Source organism: Suricata suricatta, chromosome 4 (genome assembly GCF_006229205.1).
Source record: "Suricata suricatta isolate VVHF042 chromosome 4, meerkat_22Aug2017_6uvM2_HiC, whole genome shotgun sequence".
Classification (NCBI taxonomy): domain Eukaryota; kingdom Metazoa; phylum Chordata; class Mammalia; order Carnivora; family Herpestidae; genus Suricata; species Suricata suricatta.
In genome coordinates, this window is record NC_043703.1 from 158,503,260 (window position 1) to 158,529,106 (window position 25,847).

Sequence of the window (25,847 nt, forward strand, 5' to 3'; positions counted from 1 at the left end):
ATAACATTTATCAGTAACGGAACTTTTGAATGAATGTGTGCACTTATTTTCCAGGCCTCCCACTGCACTCTGAGCACCTGGAAGGTGGACGGCCTCGGCCACCGCCGGGTCCCCAGCGCCCCGAGCGGGCCCTGGCCTGGAGGAGGAACCCAATAACGATTTGGTGGCAAACCGGCTGGCAGCTCAAGATTTTCATCCTGGTGAGATGACTTTAAAACACGCAAGGATTCAAGGCCAAGGCGTGTTTTGGCACTACCATCTTCAATATGAAACAAATTAAAAACAACCTAAGTGACAGGAAGAGAAATTTAATCAAATAACTCCATGCCAAGGCACACTGTGTGCCAGTCCGCTGCTGCTTCTGTCAACGGTCCTCAAAGTGGAGGCCCTACACCAGCGGTGTTGGCGTTACTGCGAACCTAACAGAGATGGAAATGACTGGACCTACCAATCTGGGGTCTGACACGGCCTCTGGGTGATTCTGAGGGATGTTAGTGTTTGAGGGTGACTGTTCTAAAAGAATCTATAAGGAGATAGATTTCTGTAAAGTATTCTATTAAAAAATATATACATATATAAAATAACACGTAGGTTTCCAGTGAAGACGGCAGAATGAAAACACACAGTGGTCTTTGCTCGGTCCCACGACTACCTTATAGAGGAATTTTTGAAAGATATAAGCTCAAGGACAAATAACATGGAAAAGGAGGCAATAACAATAAAATTTTATTTTTCTTAAGTTTATTTATTTAGGGGCGCCTGGGTGGCTCAGCTGATCACGTGTCTGACTCTTGATTTCAGCCCAGGTCATATCTCCCGGTTTGTGAGTTCGAGCCCGTCTCAGACTCGGCACTGACAGTGGGGTGTCTGTTTGGGATTCTCTCTCCCGCCTCTCTCTCTGCCCTACCCCATTGCTTGCTCTCTCAAAATAAGTAAATAAACTTAAAAAATATTTTTAAATAAATAAAATAAAAGTTTATTTATTTTTGAGAGAGAGAGAGAGAGCGTGCGCGTGCGCGCGCACACCCGTGAGCAGGGGAGGCATAGACAGAATCCCAAGCAGATTCTGCACTGTCAGCAGGGAGCCCGACGTGGGACTCCAATCCCCGAACTGTGAGATCCTGACCAGAGCCAAAATCAAGAGTTGGCCGCTTAACTGCCTGAGCCACCTGGGTGCCCCAGCAATAAAATTTTAAAAGCTAGAAAGCATATGGACAGGTGATTACTGCCTTAGCAGTGTCGAGAAACCTGGATTCAAAGCCAGCAGTAGGTTCTCCTGGGGACCTCTAAAGAAAGCTCCAGAATTGGTTAAATCCTGGGAAGGGGGAGAAGGTAGGTCTAACACCAGAAAGATTACCTGAAAGTCTGACTGAGAAGCAGTCGGACACTCAGACTCGTACCCCAACCCCATCTGGCAAATGCCTGCCCCTTCCCAGTGTGGGTAGAAAATTGGAAGTTTCTTCTTTGGCGAGAGTAAAAGGAAGGGTCTGGAATAGGGCAGGTCAGTCATACGCACAGTTGAGAGTAGTTGAGAGTAGGGTATATTATGAAAGCCAGCAGGATTAAGTCCAAGTGCACACACTGAGCACTGAGGCGCCCCCGCCCCACCCCACATTCCCCTCAGGCCTGCTTCCCACCCAGTTCCTAGAATAGCCAGGTTTAAACCCCCCCACACGACTGAAGAGATTTCTCTTGAAAATCCTATCAGCTCCGGGGAAAAGATTTAAAGATGATAATGCTGGAGGCCTGTTAAGAAAATAATCCAGCTAGATCATGCACAGTGCAACTAGCAAAACTCACTATGGATACAAGGTTTTCACTTGATTTTTCAGTCTCTTTTTAAAAAAAATTTTAAATATTTTTATTTGAGAGAGAGAGAGAGAGAGAGAGAGAGAGAACACATGATAAAGGGAGGGGCAGAGAGAGAGACACACACACAGAATCCGAAGCAGCTCCAGGCTTTGAGCTGTCAGCACAGAGCCTGATGTGGGGCTCGAACTCATGAACTGTGAAATCATGACCTGAGACAAAGTCGACACTTAACTGACTGAGCCACACAGGTGCCCCTTTCAGTCTCCATTCTTAAGAAGACCAGCCATATTAGGCTCATAAATATTTTAAGAAAACCTCTAAGACAAAAAGCAGAGAACAAAATAATCAAGCCAAGGGGAAATATTATCAATATCACATCAATATCCTCAGGAAAATAAGAAAAGATGCTCCACAAAAACGAGGGAGTAAACCAGGAAGGATGAAACAGGGTCAAGGGAGTAAGGAATTTAACAAAAGAGGAGTAAGAGAATCTTCAGGATGGCAGTAGAGAGCAGAGACAGCCGTGTCATAGGTTTAGAGATGTTTCATTGTAGATTAGGATACGTCAGAAGCTCCAAAAACGACTTCTTCCAGAAGATGAAATTGGTAGAATATCTAAGAAATTGAGAGATTTTCAGGACTGGGAAGAAGTGTGGAGATACACTAGTAATAAATTATAAATTAGTAACAAATAAACAGAAAACTAAGCAAGTGACAAGACAATTCTCAACTCTGAGAAAACCAGAGGATTTAGGAAAGTAATCACAGCAAGTTACGTAGCTCACACTAAATGCTGGGCTAGCAAAAACTTACAATCATACTGGGAAGACAGAGAAGAAGAAATGCACGATCGTGGGCTGGTGACTGCACGGGGAAGGCGCAATGAGCCCGGTGTGAGAGAGCCAGGACCCCTCTCCTATAGACGGAATTTAACAGCTCATGTCCAAAACCAGAAATCCAGATGTCATGCCACAGGCATACGCTATGGAGGTATGGAGGCTGCAGGGGCGCCTGGGGGCTCAGTCGGTTAAGCGTCAGACTTCAGCTCAGGCCATGATCTCACTGTTCGTGAGTTCAAGCCCCGCTTTGGGCTCTGTGCTGACAGCTCAGAGCCTGGAGCCTGTCTTCAGATTCTGTGTCTCCCTCTCTCTCTGACCCTCCCCTGTTCACACTGTGTTTCTCTCTCTCAAAAATAAATAAACATTTTTTAAAAATTAAAAATAAACAAACAAATAAATAGAAGGCTTGGATGACTCGCTAGTCCTGGCCCTGGGACAGGTGGAGTGCAGGCCTGCCTGAAAACATGGAAAGGAAACTCCAGAGATTCACTGGGCCCAATCATTCTAGGCTTCTAACTTCTTTACCTCTTCGAACACAAAAAATAACTTGTCTGAGATCCGTGTCACAGTGCAGTCCAGCAAGTAGTGCGGATATGCTGATCAAGGAATCTTCCCTCTTTAGAGGGAAGAGACTTGCTAAGAAGCCGTCCACATGTTTTGTTAAAAATTGTGTATAATCGCACAACCCGGATCTCCACAACCCCTAACACCAGGTGGCTTGGACGCGATCTGCCAGAGAACTCTCAGCACATACCAAGATTCTAGTATCTGTAATATGAGCCTGGTCTGTTCTCTGAGGGCTGTTTTCCACCGTTTGTTTTTAATGTAGTGTAGAAACCACTAACATCATGAACAAATGCGTTAAAAAGGTCTCTACCTGTTACCTTAAATATACTCCTTATCTATTTTAAATTACAGAATTAAATCAGAAAGTAAAACTCACGCACAATATGACGAATTTCGCTTCAGTCTATGACTAGAAATCAGGCATTATCAATCACCTTTGACTCTCACCTGTCTTACCACATGGCTAAGATCTATCGTTTCTCTGCTGGAACTTTTCTTTGAAAACTCTGAGCCCACACACATACCATCTTTGTTGAGTTAGCTTCGTTCTTTCTGGATCCACTTGCTGTCTAATATCCTTTAAAAATCACACAAAGCGGCGCTGGGGTGGCTCAGCGGGTTAAGCGTCCTACTCTTACTTTCACCTCAGTTCATGATCTCATAGTTTTGTGAGTTCGAGCCCCATCCACTTCTGCACTGACACAGCGGAGCCGCTTAAGAGATTCCCTCTCCCTGCGCGCCTGCCCGGCTCACACTCTCTCTGTCTCTCTCAAAATAAATAAGTAAACTTAAAAAAGAACTTTTAGTAAATAAAAATCACACAAAACTACTCATGTGGAAACAATGCACATTTTTAAAAATTGCACTAAGATTTCATTTAATTTACCTTTCTCCTAACCATATGATTTAGCAAGTTATTCTTTCTTGTTAGGCCAAGTTCTTTTCCTTGAAATATGAAAAGATTGGACTCAATTATTATTTTTTAAGCTTTATTTTTATTTATTTTGAGAGAGAGAGAGAGAGAGAGTGGGGGAGTGACAGGGAAAGAGAGGGAGAGAGAGTCACAAGCAGGCTCCACACCGCAGCACAGAGCCCAGTTCAGGCCCTGAACTCCGGAACCATGAGATCATGACTTGAGCTGACGTTGGAAGTTTAACCGACTGAGCCCCCAGGAGGAGGCCCGAACTAAATTATTTCTAAGGCACATTACCAGCTTTAAAATGCCAGGCGGTCTGATTCCCATTTTTACCTGAATGTGATGCTTTGCTGATGGGGACAGGCTTCTGAGTACGGCCATCAGGCTGAGACTCGGTTCCACTTTCAACAAAAGACGGGCAGCTGACGTCACTCAGCACCTCAGGCTCACTATCCCAGTCTGAATGACTTGGGTTATCTTCTAATACCTATTTGCAAAATAATGTACATAAAATTATTACATAGGAACTGAAAATGCTGGAATTTCCACGAGCTTAACCAAGTCCTGCCCGTCTGAAACACCATGAGGTAAACTATCTAGAGAACTGCAACCATCCGACAAGTCCCTAAGACCAAAGACCTCACCCTCTGCCACGCGCCCCCCGGCCGCTCCCGGCAGCGCTCCCGGGGGAGGGCTACAGACGGGGGTGCGCGAGGAGACAGGTGCCAGCTGACACATCAGGCTTCCCTCGCCCTGTAACCATCTCCTTGTGGCTCCAGTAGCTACCCCAACGAACACATCAATGATGGCTCCACGCACAAGGCCGGCTTATCTTCACTGGGCCACCTGCAGATCTTCGCTTGGCATCTACGATAATTCCATCTCTCCTGCCCGGGCCCTCCTCTCTTCTCTGTCCCTCCAGTCCGTTGTTTGCTCTACCATGCTGTCTCTCACCCAACTCTTCTTCCAATGAGTTCTTGATTCCCTGAATTCTTGTGGCACTTGCCTCTCTAGCACACTTAACTGACAAGGATGTACTATCTCATACCACTGTTTAATTTTCCACACACGTATTGTTGAAATGCAGCTGGCTGCCTAAAGGCCTCATTGGCTGACGTTACCTTGGAAAAACTGATCACAGTCAAAAAGCCACACTATCAGTTGTGTAGACCAAGAGCTTCAATCTTATGAAGAGGAGGTAAGACTCACATTAAGGAAACTTACAAGAGAATAAAGCAAATAAATGAACAAATAAATTAAATTTTTAAAAAAGCAGGGACGAGATGCTTGTGTCCTCAGTCAAGCACGCCCCTCTCTGCAGGGAAGCATGAGACAAGGCACCCCGTAAAACTGGCAGACCAGCATGGACTCACCGAGAAAATGGAAGCAACCAGAAGAGAACGTCCACAAGCTCGTGTGGGCAGCCACGAGCCCGGAAGCTGACCGCATACCCCCCCCCCCCCCCCCCCCCCCCCCGCCCCGTCTGCTGCCTCTGGCGGACCATCGAAGCTCCCATCTGGAAAGCCAGCTTCATCGCTTCTCGGCCTTTTGGCTAAGATCAAGTGAAAAGCCAGCTTCTCCTGCTGTGCACCTGATTCCACCCCCGTCTGCTCAAAGATTATCCCTCACTTCTACTTGCCTCTCTCCATCGGGAATTTCTTCTCTCCCGTATCATTCCCATCAGTACACAGATATGCTATCATTTATCCCATTAAAAAAAACACTTCCCTGGATTCCATCTACAACATAAATTCTTTTTACTTTGCAGCAAAGTGCCTTGGAAGAGTTATCCAGACACGCGGTCTCCAATCTCTCTCTTCCCAGTCTACCTTACACCTCATTCTTGTTATTTTTTAAGATTTTATTTTTTTCTTTTTGAAGAAGGGAGGGACAGAAGGAAGAGGGAGAGAGAGAATCTTAAGTAGGCTCCTTGCCCAGTGCGGAAACTGATGTGGGGCTCCATCCCACGACTGTGAGATCATGATCTGAGCTGAAACCAAGAGCTGGCCACGTAACTGACTGAGCCACCAGGGCACCCCCTGAGATTTTATTTTTACGTAATCTCTCCACCCAACGTGGTGCTTGAACTTACAACCCCAAGGCCAAGAGTTGCAAACTCCACAGACTGAACCAGCCAGCACCCCTTTCACACCTCATTGTAATCAAACTTGTGGTCCCACTACTCTGCTCACCAATTTTAGCCCCCTTCCTTCCTAACCAGGCAGCAGTATTTCTCATAGTTGATCACTCCCTTCTTCTTCCTTTTTTATTTTATTTTATTTTTAATGTTTTTATTTATTTTTGAGAGACAGAGACAGCGTGAGCAAGAGAGGGTCAGAGAGAAAGAAGGAGCTACAGAATCTGAAGCAGCTCCAGGCTCTGAGCTGTCAGCACAGAGCCCGATGCGGGGCTCGAACCCACAAACCGTGACATCATGAACTGAGCTGAAGCCGGGCACTTAACCGACTAAGCCAGCCAGGCGCCCCTCCCCTCTTCTTGAAGCACTTTGTTCTTTGGTTTCCGGAATGCCCTCCCACTCTCCAACCTTTCTCCTAATTTACTAGTTGGTCCTCAGACTTCCTCGTCGATTCTGCTTTTATCCCAAACATCTTAACCCTAGAGTGGCCCAGACCTGTCCTTGGTTCCCTTCTCTGTCTTCGCTCCTGGATGAGATCCTCTGGTCTTGGGTTTCCATACGACCTACCAGACTGTTTTGGACTGTAAGACGCACTTCCCTTCCCCAGGCTGTAACGCCCCTGGCATTGGGGGTTTCTTACAACCAATGGCATGTCACAGTTTGATTTGCGGAATTATTTTCTTTCTCGGGGATATGTAAACTAATGGTGCATCTTCCAAACAACAGTATTTTAGACTTGATGATAATAGATATTGAGAACGTCCAAACTGTTATCTCCAGCCCAGACCTCTCTTCTGAACTGAAGACCTGTAATCTGACAGCACCTGCAGTTTCCTCCTGGAGGTCTGACAGGCGCCTCAAACTTAACGCGCCCAGAACCAAACTACTGTCTCCTGTCCCACCTGTAGCTTCAGTTGAGGGGCAACTCCTTCCTTCCAGCTGCTTAGCCTCAAACTTAGGTCATCCTTGATGACTCCCCTCTTTCTCTCAGAGCCACGTCCAATCCATCAGAAAATCCTGTCGACTCTATCCAGAGTTTACCTAGAATCCTACCACTCAGCATCTCCATTGCTACCACATGATTCCAGCCACCATCAGGTCTTATCAGAAAGGGGGCTTCTCAAACGTTAGTGTGCATAAGCAGCACCGAGGAACCACGTTAAACTGCGGACTCGGATTCAGCAGGTCTGAAATTCTGCGTTTCTTCTCCGGATGGCCTCATGGCTTCCTCTCACCTAAGGTCCCCATCAGGGAGGGGAGGCCTTCCCGATCACTCCACGTCAAATAGCACCCTTTCCTGCCAGCCCATTGTCGATTGCCCTTAGCCTGCCTCGTACAGCTGCTTGCTTGCTTTTTCTGGAAGTTTTAAGTCATTTCTCTCACCCGAGTCACAAGCAGTGGAGCCAGGATCAGGTGCAGGCCTCTGCCATTCTCGGCGCAGTCACATTCAAAGCCCGAAGCGATTACTGAATATTTGAGAAGACTGAGCTTCTCACTTTAAACTACTTGTTCCTTTTTCCTTTCAAAATCGAGTATATTCAAAATAGCTATACTCTTCAATAAAAATTATACACCAACTTGTATATCAGGTTAAAATTCTGCATACGCTTATTTACTCACCAAGAAGACTTTAGTGTGAAGCCAATATTACTTTAGACAGGTGTTTATTCAAGTTAACAAAACCTTTTAAAATATTTTTTTATGTTTATTTATTTTTGAGAAGGAGAGAGCACAAGCAGGGAAGGGGCAGAGACAGAGAGACAGAGAATCCAAAGCAGGCTCTGTGCTGTCAGCGCAAAGCCTGACACGGGGCTTGAACCCACAAACAGTGAGATTATGACCTGAGCCAAAATCAAGAGACTCTTAACTCAGCCACCCAGGCTCCCCAAACCTTTTTAAATATCTTAAGTTAACTTAAAAATATTAAAATGTCAGAGAGAATTCCAGGTTCTCATTCAAAGTTTCTGTATGTTAGGCAAAACCCCAGTGTACAAATATAACCAATAAATACTTCAGCTACATAATTCTAAAGATCAGGTTCTCAAGAGTCTGGATGGGTCTTCTTTTCTCTCAAAGTATCACCTTAGAACCACACAGCATCTTTGCTTTTCTTGAGAAGTACCTGCTTCCTGAATCAAGAGAAGATAAGGTTTCATAACTCTATTGTTAAAAAGTATTGTCTGGGGGCGCCTGACTGGCTCAGTCAGTTAAGCGTCTGACTCTTGATCTCAGCTCAGATCATGATCTAACGGTTTGTGAGTTTGAGCCCCACATCAGACTCTGTTCTGACAGTGCAGATCCTGCTTGGGATTCTCTCTCCTCTTCTCTCTCTGCCCGTCCCCTGCTTGTGCTCACTCCCCCCTCTCTCACAAAAATAAATAACCATTAAAAAATACATATTGTCTGTTCACGTTTCCTAAAGCAAGGGAAATAAAAGCAAAAGTGAACTATTAGGACCTCATCAAGATAAAAAGCTTCTGCACAGCAAAGTAAACAATCAACAAAACTAAAAGGCAACCAATGGAATAGGAGAAGATATTTGCAAATGACGTATCAGATAAAGGGTTAGTATCCAAACTCTATAAAGAACTTACCAAACTCAACAAAAAAAACAAATAATCCAGTGAAGAAATATACAAGAGATATGATTAGACATTTTTCCAAAGAAGACATCCAGATGGCCAACAGATACATGAAAAGATGCTCAACATCACTCATCATTAGGGAAATATAAATCAAAACCACACTGAGATACCACCTCACGCCGGTCAGAGTGGCTAAAATGAACAAATCAAGAGACTACAGATGTTGGCAAGAGTGTGGAGAGACGGCCACCCTCCTACACTGTTGGTGGGAATGTAAGCTGGTGCAGCTGCTCTGGAAAACAGTGTGGAGGTTCCTCAAAAAATTAAAACCAAAACTACCTTATGACCCAGCAATTGCACTACCAAGAATTTATCCAAAGGACACAAAAATGCTGATTCGAAGGGGCACATGCACCCCAATGTTACAGTAGTGCTAGCAACAACAGCCAAGTTATGGGAAGAACCCAAATGTCCATTAACTGACGGATAGATTAAGAACATGTGGTGTATAGGTACACAAGGGAATATTACTTTGTGATGAATAAGAATGAAATCCTGCCATTTGCAGCAATGTGGATCTCACTAGAGGGTATTATGCTAAGCGAAATAAGTCAGTCAGAGAAAGACAGATACCACATGACTGCACCCATATGTGGAATTTGAGAAACTTAACGGATGATCACAGGGGAAGAGAAGGAATAATAAGATAAAAACAGAGAGGGGGGACAAACCATAAGAGATGCTTAAATACAGAAAATAAACTGAGGGTTGATGAGGTGGGGAAATGGGGGATGGGCATTAAGGAGGCACTTGCTGGGAGGAGCACTGGGTGTTATATGTAAGTGATGAATCACTGAATTCTACTCCTGAAGCCAAGACCACACTATATATTAACCCACATGAGAATAAAAAAAAAAAAATGAATTCAAAAGACGTAATGTCTGTCCCAGTACATTCAAGTTACTTCCCTTGAGTTTATTTAAATTCACTGTCTCAGACTCAAAAAGGAGGTTTCCAGGTGCTCCTGCGGGGCTCAGTCGTTTAAGCATCTGACGCTGGCTCAGGTCATGATCTCGTGGTTTGTGGGTTGAAACCCCGCGTCAGGCTCTGTCCTGGCAGCTCGGAGCCTGGAGCCGGCTTCGGATTCTGAGTCTCCCTCTTTCTGCCCCTCTCCCACTTGTGCTCTGTCTCTCTCTTTCAAAAACAAACATTAAACAATAAAATAACAATAAAATAAAAACAGAACGGATGTTCCCACACTGACTGTGTGGGTGAGCCCCCTGCACCATGGTCCCTCATGCAGCTCAGCTCCTCTAACTGGCCCGTCCTCGAGGCCCATTCCCTTCACTCAGACCAGGCTCCCTAGTCCTGGGTCCCTCAGCGCTGCAGGTAGAACCCAGGAGACCCCAACCGAACAAGAAAACCCTGAGCCAAGTGTCCAAGCTCTTAACAAGTCTGGATTAGAATCTCTTCTCGGCCTGGAGAGCAAGTACACACATCAAACATCAGAGTTAATCAGACTTGCCTTTCTCAGAAGGGGAATCCTCCCCCACCCCAAATACAATGTCCATGGCACGTTCGTAAAACAAAGTCAAACTAAAAAATATACATATAAATGTTCTGGGGGATAGGGGAGTGGGTGGTAAGACTTACTTTTCTTCACATAAAGACTGCTGAGTATAGGGGCGCCTGGATGGCTCAGTGGGTTAAGCATCCTACATCGGCTCAGGTCATGATCTCACAGTTCATGAGTTCGAGCCCCGTGTCGGGCTCTGTGCTGACAGCTGAGAACCTGAAGCCTGCTGTGGATTCTGTGTCTCCCTTTCTCTCTGCCCCTCCCCTGCTCATGCTCTGTCACTCAAAAATAAACAAACCTTAAAATAATAATAATAATAATAATAATAATAATAATAATAAAAGACTGCCAAATAGAGATAACTGAGCTGAATCTTGAAATACCAGGTTGGGTAAGTGGGTTTTCCAAGCAAAAAGAATAATTTGCCAAAAAACACATTTTAATACTACAAATAATAGAAACTGCTTAAACGTCTATGGAGAACTTAACTACAAATTTCTTTGTTTCAATGAGTCAAATAAGAAATCAAAATTAATTCCAATGTCTAAATCAGTGACCCTGTCCTTCTGGACTTTAACAGAAATCTCGTCACTGACGATCCTCTGACGAGCATCATAAATCCAGATGAGGTGAACCTGTCTCCACCTCTGCTCACTCTAGAAATGTCTTTTCACCTTGGTGGTCCAGACTTGTGACTTACCGCAGCTTTTCTCCTACTGGTGTAAACGGGGTTTTTACAATAGGCCTGCTTGCTCTTCTGCAGGTAGCGCTTCCAAAAATTATGTAGAACTTCATTCTAAGGCAGAAGGGAAGTGAGTGGGAATTCAGGTGACGACAAACAGACTGGTACATCTCCACCACTTGGACCTCCCAGACTGCCCTCCATCCAAACGTGTTCTTACCTTCCTTAACTACTCTCCCGAAAAAGAATTATCACCATAAAATCAGGTATGTGGCAAACACTGAATAAATTCTTCATAATCTCTGATTTTAGAGAAAAGAGATTGGGCCACCTGGGTGGCTCAGTCAGTTAAGCCTCCGACTTCAGCTCAGGTCATGATCTCACAGTCCATGGGTTCAAGCCCCACATCGGGCTCTGTGCTGACAGCTCGGAGCCTGGATCCTGCTTCAGATTCTGTGTCTCCCTCTCTCTCTGACCCTCCCCTGCTCACGCTGTCTCTCTCTGTCTCTCAAAAATAAGTAATTAAAAAAATTTTTTTTTTAAACAGAGAAAGAAGAGACTAATTCTGTAAAGGTCACCTAGTTGAATCCCTTCCTCTTGCAAGGTAAGTAAATTAAGAATCCGAGAAAGAAAGTGACTTCTACGTGACTACACTTCTGGTTGGGGGCAGAGAGGCTACTGGATCCAAGCAGAAATAAAATAAAACGGAACAAACAAAACAAAACGACGTCTCCATTATTCCTCAGCTACTAGGCACGAGGTATCGTCAGCTCTAACACATCACTGCAGGGCAGCCATTATCCCCACTTTACCAATACAGAGACCGAGTGACTTGGCCAAAATGACGCAGCCACTGAGTAGAAAACCAGGACTAGGATTTGGAGTCAATTTTGATTCCAGAGCCTGGGTGCTTGGAATCATGCCGTTCTTATGCCATTTAAAAGATCAGGTCTAACGGGTTATAACCCACTCATTGGCTAATTACAGACAAACTGTTTTCAGGATTAACCCTGATAAAGCGGGTAGAAAACTATAGAGGAGTAAACCCTGCTGTAGCTACATGAAACCAGAAATTATAAAGCATTTATACATAGGATGACTGGAGAGAAACCAGACCCCCACGCCCCCAGACTGCCAGCAATCTTCCCTAATGCCATGACCACCATGGATGCCATCTGGCCTCTCATGGTTTTGGATTTTTAACTCCCTAATACTTTTCAGGGTAGGCCCAGCATCCTTTTAGGCTATAAACTGACCTAGAGGGCATTCTTTTTGGCTCGTCCCAAACGCTGGTTTGAACAGCAAAGGCTCCTCTACAAATCTTTCCTGGGTGACTTCAGTCCATACTGATCTTTCTCTTCTTTTTTGCCCTTAATGTCATTTATGAGAACATCATTCTATCATCTCATTTTGTTTATAAAGTTTATTTTAATAAAGCTTATTTATTTTGAGAGAGAGAGCAAGCAGGGGAAGGGCAGAGATAGAGGCAGAGAGAGAATCCCGAGCAGGCTCAGAGCCTGATGTGGGGCTTGATCTCACAAACCAAACCGTGAGATCATGACCCAAGATGAAATCAAAAGTTGGATGCTCAATCGAGCCACCCAGGTGCCCCTCTGTCATTTTGTGTTTACTCACTCCACATAGGTGTAAAACCCTCTCTACAGCTAGGCTGGATCTCCTAGCACCTGGCTTCCAATAATGGGCACAAAGCAAGTGTATAATAACTACTTGTTGCTAAATAACTGGCTTTTTAAAGAATTCCTGAAACGGCTTCAACCAGATGAAGAAACATGAAATCCACCTAATAGCAGGGATTGCGGGACTCCAGAGGAACAGCGAAGTCCAAGTGCGGCTCCCTGGACCATCAGTGTCACCTAGGCACTTGTTAGAAATGCAAATTCTTGGGATGCCTCATGGGATTCCGTGCTTGGGATTCTCTCTCTCCCCTTTTCTCTGCCCTTCCACTGCTTGTGCACACTCGCTCGCTCGCTCTCTCTCTCTCTCAAAATAAATAAACATTAAAAAGAAGAAAAAAAGAAATGCGAATGTTAGGTCTTACCGCGGACCCACTGAATCGGAAACGCTAGCGGGAGGCTCGGCGCTGTGTGTGCTGTCAGCAGCCTCCGGGCGAGGCAGGGACATGGGTCTGAGACCCCCTGGTTGATGCCCCCACTCCCCAAAGTGCATTCTGAAACTCAAGTCCTGGGAGATGCCACGCACACACACAAACGCTCCAGGACTTTCTCCAACTGTGAAAACTGCTTACTACTTCCCCTTGGAAATTAAACAATCACGTTAACACATACAAGGCACTAAAAAGTCTGCAAAGTTATTGGTTTTACTGTATTTAACCCAATGTTTCCTAAATATTGAAACTAAATATACTTACCAATATTTTATATTTATTTTGAATCTTTTTTAAGTTGATTTATTTATTTGAGAGAGATAGAGACAGTGTGAGTGGGGGAGGGGCAGAGAGAAAGGGAGAGAGAGAATCGGCTTGAACTCCCGAAACCGCGAGATCATGCCCCGAGCTGAAACCAAGAGTCAGACACTTAACTGACTGACCCATCCACACACCCCTGAAGACTAAAACCTTTATTTTCTTTTGGATATATTATTGCTTATTTATATTCTGTAGAGCACACTTTCAAAATTATTGGTCTAACAAAAGGATTAAAAAGCAAAAACACCAGAAAAAATTATTCTTCCAGTAGCCCTAGTATCATTACTGATAACCCTACGTTTCTCCTTGGTTTCACTCCAAATCTTACTGTCATTCAAACGAAACATGAAGCTCGCCTCTAGGCGCAAACGGCCTTACCTTTAGTTCCGGGCCTACGCCCAGGGCCTTCAAGGCTTCCGCTTGTTGACAGAGGATGTGCTGAAAACCTTCACACACATACCAGTCCCAGCCCTTCTCTAAACAACAAATAACATGCTTCAGACATGTGCTTTCCTATTTACTACATGCTGCCACGTAGCCACGACCAGGTTTTATGCATTACAGCTGCAATTTTTTGTATCCCCGAGTAGGGTTTCCATTCTTACACTCTCTTGTTTCCAATCTGGCAAATGTACTAAATACTTAAGCTAAACCCACTTTTACAATTCGTCAGGTTTTAAACATGTTAAATTATCTACAATTTTTCTGAAATACTAATGGAAAAGTCATAAAAATGGAGAGCCGCAATGTTAAAAAACGAAATGACCTTTAAAATATATACTGGACTCAGGAATGTACTGGACTGGACAACGCCCAGCAGAATTCGGAAGGAAAGAATGTTCCACGCTCACCGTCGGCTTCTCCGCCCTCTGTTCCAGTCACAGAGGAAGGGGATGACGATAATGAACAAAAGCCAAGACGCAAAGGTCCCGGAGGGCAGGACAGGGCACTAAGACTGTTCAGAGAAAGTAAGTGCCCGATGGCGTCTGCTCCTCTGGGGACGGTCTACAGGGAGAAACCGGAGGCAAGGAAACAGACCCTTCCTGAGCCCTGCCTCGGCAGCAGGTGTGTGCTGAGTGTTTTAAATACATTATTTTCTTTAATCCTCAAAATAAACCCAAGAGATTGTGAAGAAATCTGCCTCCACAGCAGACAGAGCAACATGTTTAAATAAAACTACCGGTTAAAGAAAGTTTTAAAGTCTGTTAAAACCCTAACGTTTTGCTCCTCCCTGCTGGACAAATTTCACGACTCTGGAAAACACGGCATTGGCACCTTGTACACACAGCTTCTGAAGTGTGCTGCCAGGACTGCAAGCTCCCCTCCCCCTGCAGAATGTCACAGGACTCCTGCTCCCCCCCCCCGCCCCCCGCTGACTATCCCGATTTCTGGAAAGGGTCCTGGGTTGCATATGAGGAAGAGAGAAGCCTCCGGTTTGATGCGTCCTGAAGCTGAGGGGGTTTAAGCTCCTCAAGCTGAACATGTGCGCACTCTCCCTGCGGAACACCATTCTGACAAAATGGTAGTCGTATTTAAATTCTTTCTGCATTCCTGTTTTATGTAAGAAATGGTATCACCATTCTCATTTCACAGACGAAGAAACCACGTAGGGTCAAAAAAGCTGAATATAAGACACCTGACATCTAAGAGGAAGCATCTAAATCTCCTTCAGCAACTTGAGTTTAAACTATATGTGCTTTTTTAAAGTAGGTTTCATGCCCAGTGTAGAGCTCAGTGTGGGGCTTGACCTCACGACCCTGAGAGCAAGCCCTGAGCTGAGACCCAGAGTCAGACGCTTAACCCACTGAGACACCCAGACACCCTTAAACTATACATTTTATTTACTTAAGTAAAATCCAAATCAATCAAGTTTTACTCTAATAAAACTTAATTAAAATTTACCAGCTTTTAGCCTAATAAAAATAGTCACTACTAAAGGCAAAACAGAAAGACGAGTTGGCACTTAGGCATTCTCTGTTATGCATCTAAGAACATAGATGTATTTCCTATAGATATTTCACTACATCTATGTATCTATATTTCATGCGTCTGTTTCCTTAAAGGTACCTCCGGTACAAGAATCCAGTTATCACTAGCCTGGTATCAAACTGGAGAACCTGGCCCTGGGTAGTCACAGAGATAAAAAGCATCAGACTTGGGGCACCCGGGTGACTCAGTCGGTCAAGTGTCTGACTGTTGACTTCAGCTCAGGCCATGATCTCACAGTTCGTAGGATTCAGTCGCTTGTCAGGCTCTGTGCTGACAGTACGGAGCCTGCTTGGGATTCTCTCTGGGCCCCTCTCCGGCTCGCAAGGGCACACACTCACACTCTCTCCCTCTCTGTCTCAAATTAAATTTTAAAAAATGAAAGCATCAGATTTTACCTTAGATTCTTCTCAATAATGGTTAACTATATATACTCATTAGATTAATGAAATAGCTTACCTTTCAAAGCACGCCCATGCTGAGATTATTTTAAGGAAAATAATTTTCCTATTTTAAAAGGGTGTGTTCAAAATTCAGTGTGAGAAGTAGATTTCCAAACGATGAACATCATGTTTAATTCACCTATCCTGACAATTTCCTAGTTGAGTCATTTCAGAAAATAAGCATTTTTCTTTAAAAGCACAGGGAATCATATTCATAATAGATGACACAGAACAGCGAAACATATGCCAACAGATAAGAAGAAATATACTCCATTATTATTTTTTGCATAATAGTTGCTCCACTGGAAAAACAACTCATGACAATAAGCTGGATAAAAACAGGATATGCTTTAAGACATTTACTTCCAATTTTCCCATCAACAATTATCCACCTTCATTCGACGTTGGAAGACCTGCTTACAACTCTGGCAACTTGTCTGGAATCCATTTAAAATCCCATCCCCCATCCCTAAGCACACATGAAGAAAAGGCTTACCAAGTTTTTTTTTTCTTTTAAGTCCCCGGTTGATGGTCTTTATTTTAGTATTAGGAATAGCCCCAGTGTTGATGACTTCCTTTGATCTCTGCAGGAAACAGACAGACCATGAAAAAGGTGGTTTTACATCTGCCTACACATATTTCCAAGCATCCCTGGGAAGCATAATGACTCCAACTGTGAGTGCCCGGACCAGGACTACCATTTCGGGGAAATTACATCAGCTGTAACACTCCGGTTAACCTTTATGTTGGTTTTTCATTCAAGATTTTTCACTACTTAAAACAGTACCTGGGACACAATAAACACTGTGTTTGAAAGTCTGTCAAATTAATACACTTTTATTTTAAATCACTTTCTAATTTTTTCAAACGAAACCTGAAGGTAAAGTCAATCCTGCTCCCTTTCTCCTCCATGCACACACGCTCTGGAATTGAGAGGCCTGTACTTACTGTGACCTGGAAAGCCCACACTACACATGGATTCGTTTATTCCCGCTTTCCTATGTGTTTGAATAACACAGCTTTCATTTCTGAACTTACAAAAGCACTACTTTCTATTTTTCATCAAACACACAGAATTTTAGAAGGACTAAATGGTGAGTATAACTCCAAGTATAAATGGTGAGTCTTCAACTCCAAGTGCTCTCAAGGGCCGGGTCCTATGACTCTGCCTTTCTCACAACCGAAATATAAAAGAATTAAAGTCTTAGCGATGGAAGAAAGGTGAAGATTTTTAACCAACAGGCAACATTTATATGTTTCTCTAAACTTAGAGACTGGGATGAAATTTATCAGCAGCCATCACTAAGAGTAAAACAAACACCTTTAACAATAGGATTTGGGGAAGCCGTTCCCTATAGTCAGAGAAACCATATTCGGAGCAATTTTAGTGGGATAGGGTTGGCCACACTGAAAACAAAGACCCACCAGAATACATGCCAAAGAGTCACCCTACAAAGACAGGTATGACTTGTAAGGGGCAGGAGGGAGGGGTGTCCGGTTAAGGGTAAGCATCTGACTTCAGCTCAGATCATGGTCTCACGGGTTCGTGTGTTTGAGCTGAGCCCCACGTCGGGCTCTGTGCTGACAGCTCGGAACCTGGAGCTTGCTTCGAATTTTGTGTCTCCTTCTCTCTCTGCTCTTCCCCACTCACACTCTGTCTCTCTCTCAGAAATAAACATTAAAAAATTAAAAAAAAAAGAACGCTACATTCTTGATGAGTTACTCTAACAGGCTGCCTTTCAAATGTGGAACTAGGAGGTGTGGTGGTATGAGGCTCTTTCAAGTTAAAGTGATTACAGTAGGTCTTATCAGACAGAATCAAATAGGAACATTATTAAAGGCAGAAATAAAAGAGGCAATTAGTTAACGTAGTTTAATTTCTACAAAAATAGCATGCTGACTTCATCTGCTAATGACGAACTGTCCAATTAGACGCCATCTTACTTCGCTGTGTTGGCATTTGCACGGCCCCTGCAAAAACAACGGTGAGTAAAACCGCAGCGCCTTACACGCACCCAAGCGGAGTATCGCACTGCATCTAAGTGAATGAGCCGACGCGTGTACGTGTGTGCACGCACATACGCGGAACTACAGGTAGAGACACATATACGAACATCGTCGTGAGACATCACAACAGCCAAGATAACAACACACTTTCACCCCACCCAAGTTTCACTGAACTAGCATTTTCTTTAATATTCTGTGTGACTTACCTGGGAAGCAGGCATAAGAACTTCAGCTGCACACAAAAACGAGGATTGCTTCCAGAAAAGCTCTCGCGTGAGCTACAAGGTAAATTAGCCACTTTCCTCAAGAGAAAAAAAAATTTCTCTTTGTTTTACATATTTTGCCCAAGTTTTTAGTTGTTTAAGGTAGGAAGATAAACCGGGTTCCTGTTACTCCATCTTGGCCAAAAGCAGAAGTAACTGTGTAGACAGTTACTTTTACCTGTCTCAAATTCACCATTCTTAAGTGTCTGTGGTGAAGGTAATACTTGTGCTTCCTGGCTCTGTGCACTTGGAGCAAATCCTTGTCCAGAGAGGGTCCTGGCGTGTTTAGGCTGTCCGGCGGCAGGCTGCCACACCTTCGATTCCTTTAGTCACAACGCCCCGAGTGCGCAGTAACTAGAACAGGACGCAGCCCTCCGTGTGAAGAGACCTCACCGGCCAACGTGACACAGGACAGAACGACAATCTCTAGCTTAAGAGGCGGGTGCGAGGGGGTGAAAGGAACACGGGAGTCAGAACACTCCGGGTCGCGGCCCGGCTCGGCACTTCGGCACACTCACTCCACGCCTCGTGAGCCCTACTCGCCCCAGCAGTGGCCGCGCACCACCGTGCATCTCACAGGGGGGCATTCGGAGAAAATGAAATAATGGATAAGAAAGCACTTTGCAAATCTGGAAGGTACTGTACAAAGATGGTAATGAGGCATATTTATTTTCAATATTCCCAGTATTCTCACTCTGACATTCCATCTTCCGAATCTCTAAGCTACAACACATTAAAAACTCCTACAGACATATTAACTGATAAGAAGAAATGCATCACCTTCTAAGTACAACTTTAATGCCCTTACACGACAGTTTAAATCATGACATCATTGGTAAGTGCAGCCCACTTGACATCGTTTCAAAATCCCATCCTAAATCTGATCTGCGCGTTCCTTAACTCATGCAGAAGCAAATGACGTCTACTTATGGTCTTGGAATCTGCACACCGCAGGAGGGGCAAAAACAGCTCAATCACTTGGGAACTATGTCACATAACAGGCTATAGCTGCATTTTTCAAAACACTGGCAAATGCATAAAAGATACGTGTTACTTACTTCTGTAACGTTGTGGCAAGAAGTGCAGTAATATTTGCCTTCATCAGTAAGACCCCAAGAGACAGCGGCACACTGAGTGCATCTTTCTTTGAACTCTTTCTATAGGTGCAGATAGAAAAGAGGTTACTATCAAATCATGTTCTCCACATTGCATTTCTAGAAGAAGGTTCCCCAGGACACCTGGGTGGCTCAGTCGGTTAAACATCCGACTTCAGCTTGGGTCATGATCTCAGAGTTTGTGGGTTTGAGCCCTGGATCAGGCTCTGTGCTGACAGCTCGGAGCCTGCTTTGGATTCTGTGTCTCCCTCTGCCTCTCCCCTGATCATGTTCTGTCTCTCACTCAAAAATAAAATAAACATTAAAAAAAGAAAAAAAAGAAGATTCAGTGGTGAGCAACACAGGATCCCTACTCACAGCAAATACAGGTTAATGATGAGTTAATTTTACCCTATAGATTTTTAAAAATCATAGGTGCCTGGGTGGCTCGGTTGAGTGTCCGACTTCGGCTCAGGTCATGATCTCACGGTTTGTGGGTTCGAGCGCCCCATCGGGCTCTGTGTTGACCGCTAGCTCAGAGCCCGGAGCCTGCTTCAGATTCTGTGTCTCTTTCTCTCTCTCTGCCCCTCTCCTGTTCACATTCTGTCTCTCAAAAGCAGATAAATGTAAAAAAAAAAAATTGTTTTTTAAATCATAGATAATCATAGATAATCAGAGAGATTATCTATAAGGAGCAGAGCAGTTCAGTCTTTTGAATAGTTTGAAAATTACTAGAATTAAATTATTTGTAAAAGTTTTTAAAGTATGCAGTGGATGAGGAGGAAAAAAAAGAAAAGGTGATGGGGTAAAACGGGAAAAAAAGATGAGCAAATAAAACTCCTTGAAAGTGCTATAAGGAAAAAAGATGACAAGATTTTAAAAAAGACTTTAAAAACAGAAATAGCAGACGATTTGCAATGTCCTTCGTGATACTGAAAACAGACAAAAGAACCAGAGTTTTACTGGGGTCGTTTCGCGCTTCCACTTATTCATTCAGCAATGTAAGGAGTATCGCCCGTGCACGTCCTAGGCATTTAACTAGGCGCTGGGGACTCAGAGGTGAGCAACACAGGATCCCTACTCAGGGCAAATACAGGTTAATGGTGAGTTATAAATATTAATTCCATTAACCTGGCATTTACAGACGTTAGCCATGCATCATCCCATAGCCATTTATTGAGCATCTATAACGACGAAGCCCATCACCATGGTGCTTCCGTCTTTGCGTTCACTGGCACTAAATTATTCATCCGCAACGATCTGCTCTTTGACTTGTCGTTGATGTAGTTACCAAATACTCCTTCAATAGGGTCAAAGAGTGCAGCATTGTATGTAGTGTGTTAATGAACGCCGAGTTTATTTCCACCAGTAGGTAAAGTGTGCAATGACCCCGTACTGAGAAGCAGTGTTACCTTGGGCGGCCCAAACCCGAATTTGGAATCCCCCACCCAGACGGCGGCCAGGATTCTGAGAGAGGCGGGGGCTACAAAGAGCCAGTGGGTTCCAACCCCGACCTCCCACGCCCACCCCCACCCCGCCTCCAAAGCGAACCCACGGGTGACCCCGCAGACTGGGGACGCGCCACGTGGGTGGCCACCCGCCTAAGCCCCCCAAGTTCGGCCTCCTCCAGAAACACACCCCTGCGGATTGACGCCCCGCCCTCCCTTCGCGCGCAACCTCGCGGGGCCACACACGCCAGCCGCACCCCCCGCCCGGCGGCCGCATCCCTTTCCCCGCCCCGCAGCCTTCCGCCCGCCCTCCTCCGGCCGGTGGCCGCCCCTACAGCCGGTCGGCGTCAGCCGGCCACTTCCCTCGGCCTCACTCCCCTCCTGCCCCGTCGTCGCGCCCCCAGGGCGCCCTGCTTCCTCACCGCCTCCTCCAGGTCCATCACTGCGCCGCCGCCGCCGCCGGGCCCGTTACCCGGGCAGCGAGCGCAGCTTCCGGGAGCGCCGGGGAGAGTCCGCCGGGCGGAAACCGAGACCGCGGCTTTGGGTTCCGGGCGCCTGGGACTGCGGAGACGTTCTGCCGGCTTCCGGAGGGAAGCCCTGCAAGCCCCGCAGCCCCCTCCCAGGCTGCAGTCCTTTCCTAATCGACGGAACCGGAGCCGGACCGGCAAGAAATTGGGCCGATGGAGTCCCGCTCCTTTCGTTGCAGAGCCGTCTTTCTGCTGCGCGCTGCGAGGGAGGCGGTGGGTGGCGGGCCACCGTCCCCAGCGTGGAGTGCGAGTTCTCCACTCCGCCCTGGCTTTTTACAGGCGCTGGAGAGGCCTGGGATTCTGGAGGGAAGAACACGGTTGTCGTGGTAGACCTGGGTTTAATCACCGTTTTCTGTACCCTGTGCCTCAGTTTCCTCCACTGTAAGGGGTCCATTCTAAGCATTATTATTTTTTTAAATGTTTATTTATTTTTGAGACAAAGAGCACAAGCAGGGGAGGGGCAGAGAGAGAGGGAGACACATAATCTGAAGCAGAGTCCAGGCTCTGAGCTGTCAGCACAGAGTCCCACGCGGATCTCGAACTCACAAACCATGAGATCGTGACCTGACCTGAAGTCGGTTGCTTAACCAATGGAGCCACCTAAGCACACCTACTAAGTATTAGTAGTAAGCAAGGATTTTATTTGAAAGCTGTTGGAGGAAGGATCTGACTTACGTTTGACAGATCAGTCTGACTCTTGTGGGGAGAAGACACTGATGGGGCAAAAGTCGAAATTGAGAGGCAAGTCAGGAGAGTCGTAAAATAATCCAGACAAGATACAATGGTTGCTTGAACCACGTAAAAGCAGTGGAGATGGTGAGAAGTATAAAAATCCTGGAAATACAGATTTTGAAGGTAGAACCATAAGGATAGCTTGACGGTCAGGAAGTGGGCGGGAAGAGGAAGAAAAGAGTCATGGGTAACCGCAAGACTTCTGACGGGCACCGAAAGGATGAAGTTATCATTGACTGAGTAGGGGCAGACTGTGGGTGGAACAGTTTGCGAGTCCGGTAGAAGAGTAACCTGGAGTTTGATTCTAGACCTATCTAGTTAGAGATGCTGGTAAGACATCCAGGTGGGATGCACTAGCACTAGCATTCACGGGCTAGTCCTGGACTGGAGATACACACTTGGCACTTCTCTCTGTCTAGATGGTCCTTAAAGTCCTGAGATCAGATGAGATCACCAAGCGAGTGACTCTTTATTCACTCACTCCTTACGCCCTTGTCAGTTCACTTATTTCACAAGGTTATTAAACACCCACTTGCTGCCAGGCACTGTGCCCAGCCATTGGGAAATGAGAGATAAACAAGACAGACTCCCTGCCTTCAGGAGACGCCCAGTCCAGCAGACCAGCCAGTCTTGTTATTTCCTCATGGCCCTACCCAAATGTTCTGTCCTGTTGTGTCACCCAGGTCATTTGCCAGTCCTGGCTCTGCACGACTTCAAACACTTTCTGAAAAATCTTACCTGTCATTACAGCATTAAGGGTTGTCGCAGGGATGCCTGGGTGGCTCAGTCGGTTGAGTGTCCAACTTCAGCTCAGGTCATGATCTTGCGGTTCATGGGTTTGAGCCCTTCATCGGGCTCTGTGCTGACAGCTCAGAGCCTGGAGCCTGCTTCGGATTCTGTGTCTCCCTCTCTCTGACCCTCCCCTGCTCACACTGTCTCTCTCTCAAAAAAAGAAATTAAAATTAAACATTTTAAAAAAAGGGTTGCCGTATGAACAGCTAGATCATAAGCCTTTTATTTTCTAGATCAGCCCTGATTTCAAATGTTGAACAATTAGAACAGGAGTAACATTACTGAATGCTCAACTAAGTAGTTAATGTATTGAACTAAAATAGGAGATCCGGAATCTTTGTCTTTTTGTTTATTGCCATATATCCAAAGCCTAAGACAGTACTCAACTCATAGGAGGTGATCAATAAATATTTATTGCGTGGATGAATGACTTTGTAAGATTTTCATGTATATGTAAAATAGTTTAAACAGATGACCTATCTTAATTTGAGACTTTGGGCCTGTGGTTGCACAGAAATGAGTTACAGATTTTTTTTCCAGCAATTCCTTAACAGAAAATTGAGTGTTTTGAGCAAAGTCAGCTCTTTGGAAGATGTTTTCTTAGACTGTAAGAGTTAAAGGAGTGTTTGAAGAGAGAAGCTTTAGTATGCGGTTCTTAAAACTCTAGCTCAAGTGCCCTTTTTTGCCTATTGGATTGGCACAGCTAATTTTTGTCTAATGGAAATGATCAGTGGCCAGTGGCCGAAGTGCTCAGTGAGACGGACATAATGTTGTGGAGCAACACTGAGGTAACCCCAAGAAGAGGAAACAGGGAAATGAGAGTAGAGATAATAAACCTTTAAAGCGACTGAGGAGGAGTGCCTGGGTGGCTCAGTCGGTTAAGCCTCTGACTTCTGCTCAGGTCAGATCTCACGTTTGTGGGTTCAAGCCCCGCGTCAGGCTCTGTGCGGACAGCTAGCTCAGAGCCTGGAGCCTGCTTCCGGTTCTGTGTCTTCTTCTCTCTCTGCCCCTTCCCCTCTCATGCTCTGTCTCTCTCTGTATCAAAAACAAACAAACAATAAGTAAAACATTTTTTAAAAGTTAAAAAAAAATAAATAAAGCGACCAAGGAGTCTCTGGGCTAAGACTTGATTGAACACCTTGATGGAAGGTATGACATATCTAAAGAAAGAATGTGTACATCAGAAAGAGATACATTTAACCCTTCAAGCCTGATAAAGGTGGACCTAAATCTTCACCAGGTCTTCAGCTCTGCTATTATGCATTTGCAGCGACTGTACCCCAGATTCCGCATAAGTGAACCCAACACTAACCACTACTCAATTCTGCCAATACCTCTAAGCCAATAAATTTCAAATTTTGATGAGACGGACAAATTCCTAGGAAAAGACAAGTTAACAAAGTGTATGTAGAAGAAATAGAAAATGTAAACAATTCTATATTTATTCAGGAAATAGATACACTGTATAAAGTCCTCACAAAGAAAACCCCAGTCTCAAATGAGCTAAAGGTGGTAAATTCTACCAAATGTTGAAGAAAGAAATAGTAGGGACGCCTGGGAGGCACAGGCAGTTAAGTGTCTGTCTCTTGATTTCAGCTCAGGTCATGATCATGGGTTTGAGTCCCACGTGAGGCTTCTCACTGATGCTGCAGAGCATTCTTGGGATTCTCTCTGTCTCTCCCCCTCTCTCCTCTGCATGCACTCTTTCTCTCTCTCAAAATAGATAAAATAAAAAAATTAAAAAAAAGAAATAGTACCCATCTTGGGCAGATTCTTCCAAATAATGGGAAAAGCATCTTATGAGGCTAGCATAATTTGACAGCAAAACATGCCAAGAATAGTTGAAGAAAAGTAAAAATTAAACTCAATTATCTCTCAGAAACATAGATGTAAAAATTCCACACAAAATACCAGCAAACTGAATGCAAGTCCTTTGTTATTTTGAGCAATATACGTTAATAAATATAAACCAAGTGGAGTTTTTCCTAGGAATGTAAAGATTTAAGTTAGAAAATACATAAGTCAAACAGTAGCGCATGAATAGACCAAAAGAGCATTGGAACAGAACAGGAAGTCCAGAAACTGACCAAAAAAAGAACATGTAAGATAACCTGATTTACAACAAAGGTGCTACTGAAATTCAGTGTGGAAAGCATAGTTTTTCAGTAAAAATTATGATCAGTTGGACATTCTAAAGAAAAAAATACTGACCCCCTATGTCACACCATATACAAAAATTAATCTGAAGTGGATCATAGCCCCACGTGTAATGATTAAACCCATAGAGCTTCTCAGAAAAATCTGGAAAACATCTTTCTGACTTGAGATAGATTTCCTAAAGAGCATGATCTTAAAGGCACTATCCAGTAAACAAAAGATTGTCAGGTTGGACTTCATTAAAATTAAAATTCAGTTCATCAAAAGACATTGTTAAGGTCAACCTAAGAGTGAAAAAAGGTGTTCTCAATGAATGAATTCAACAACGGATTTATATCTACAACTATTATAAATTATAAATCAGTAAAAAAACAATTAAAAAATAGGTAAAACACTTTCACAACAATTTTACAATAGTTAAAAGATCCATAAATATATGAAAAGGTGCTTAACATCTTGACTCCTTAGAAAAATGCAGATTAGAACCACAGTGACCTATTAAAACACATCCACTGGGATGGCTAAAGGTAGAAAGACATACCAAGGTTTCACAAAAACCTGGATAAACTGGCCTCTTCTCCATTGCTGATGGGAGTATGAATTGGCAGCAATATTTTGGAAAATTGGTTGGAAGTAATGCTAAATATATGCTAATTGCTGAACAATTAGCAATTCCACCAAGCCTGGGTGGCTTGGTCTTTAAGTGTCCAACTTGATCTCAGGTCATGATCTCTTGGGTTCATGAGTTGGAGCCCCACAGTCCAGCACTGTGCTGACAGCTCAGAGCCTGGAGCCTGCTTCAGATTCTGTGTCTCCCTCTCTCTCTGCCCCTCCCCTG

General features: G+C 44.5%; 1 protein-coding gene across 2 annotated transcripts in view; it reads right to left on the reverse strand.

The window, feature by feature from the left end:
* TAF1B (TATA-box binding protein associated factor, RNA polymerase I subunit B) overlaps positions 1–21,295 on the reverse strand; it is a 65,824-nt gene extending 44,529 nt beyond the window's left edge. For both annotated transcript variants that reach the window (XM_029938319.1, XM_029938318.1), the window contains exons 1-6: positions 21,224–21,295; positions 19,318–19,416; positions 16,486–16,573; positions 13,939–14,036; positions 11,133–11,228; positions 4,468–4,621 (exon numbers count right to left, since the gene is read on the reverse strand). In XM_029938319.1, coding sequence (XP_029794179.1) covers positions 4,468–4,621; positions 11,133–11,228; positions 13,939–14,036; positions 16,486–16,573; positions 19,318–19,416; positions 21,224–21,241 — 553 coding nt within the window. In that variant the 5' untranslated portion in view covers positions 21,242–21,295. The remainder of the gene's footprint in view (positions 1–4,467; positions 4,622–11,132; positions 11,229–13,938; positions 14,037–16,485; positions 16,574–19,317; positions 19,417–21,223) is intronic.
* Between the last annotated feature and the right edge of the window lie 4,552 nt (positions 21,296–25,847).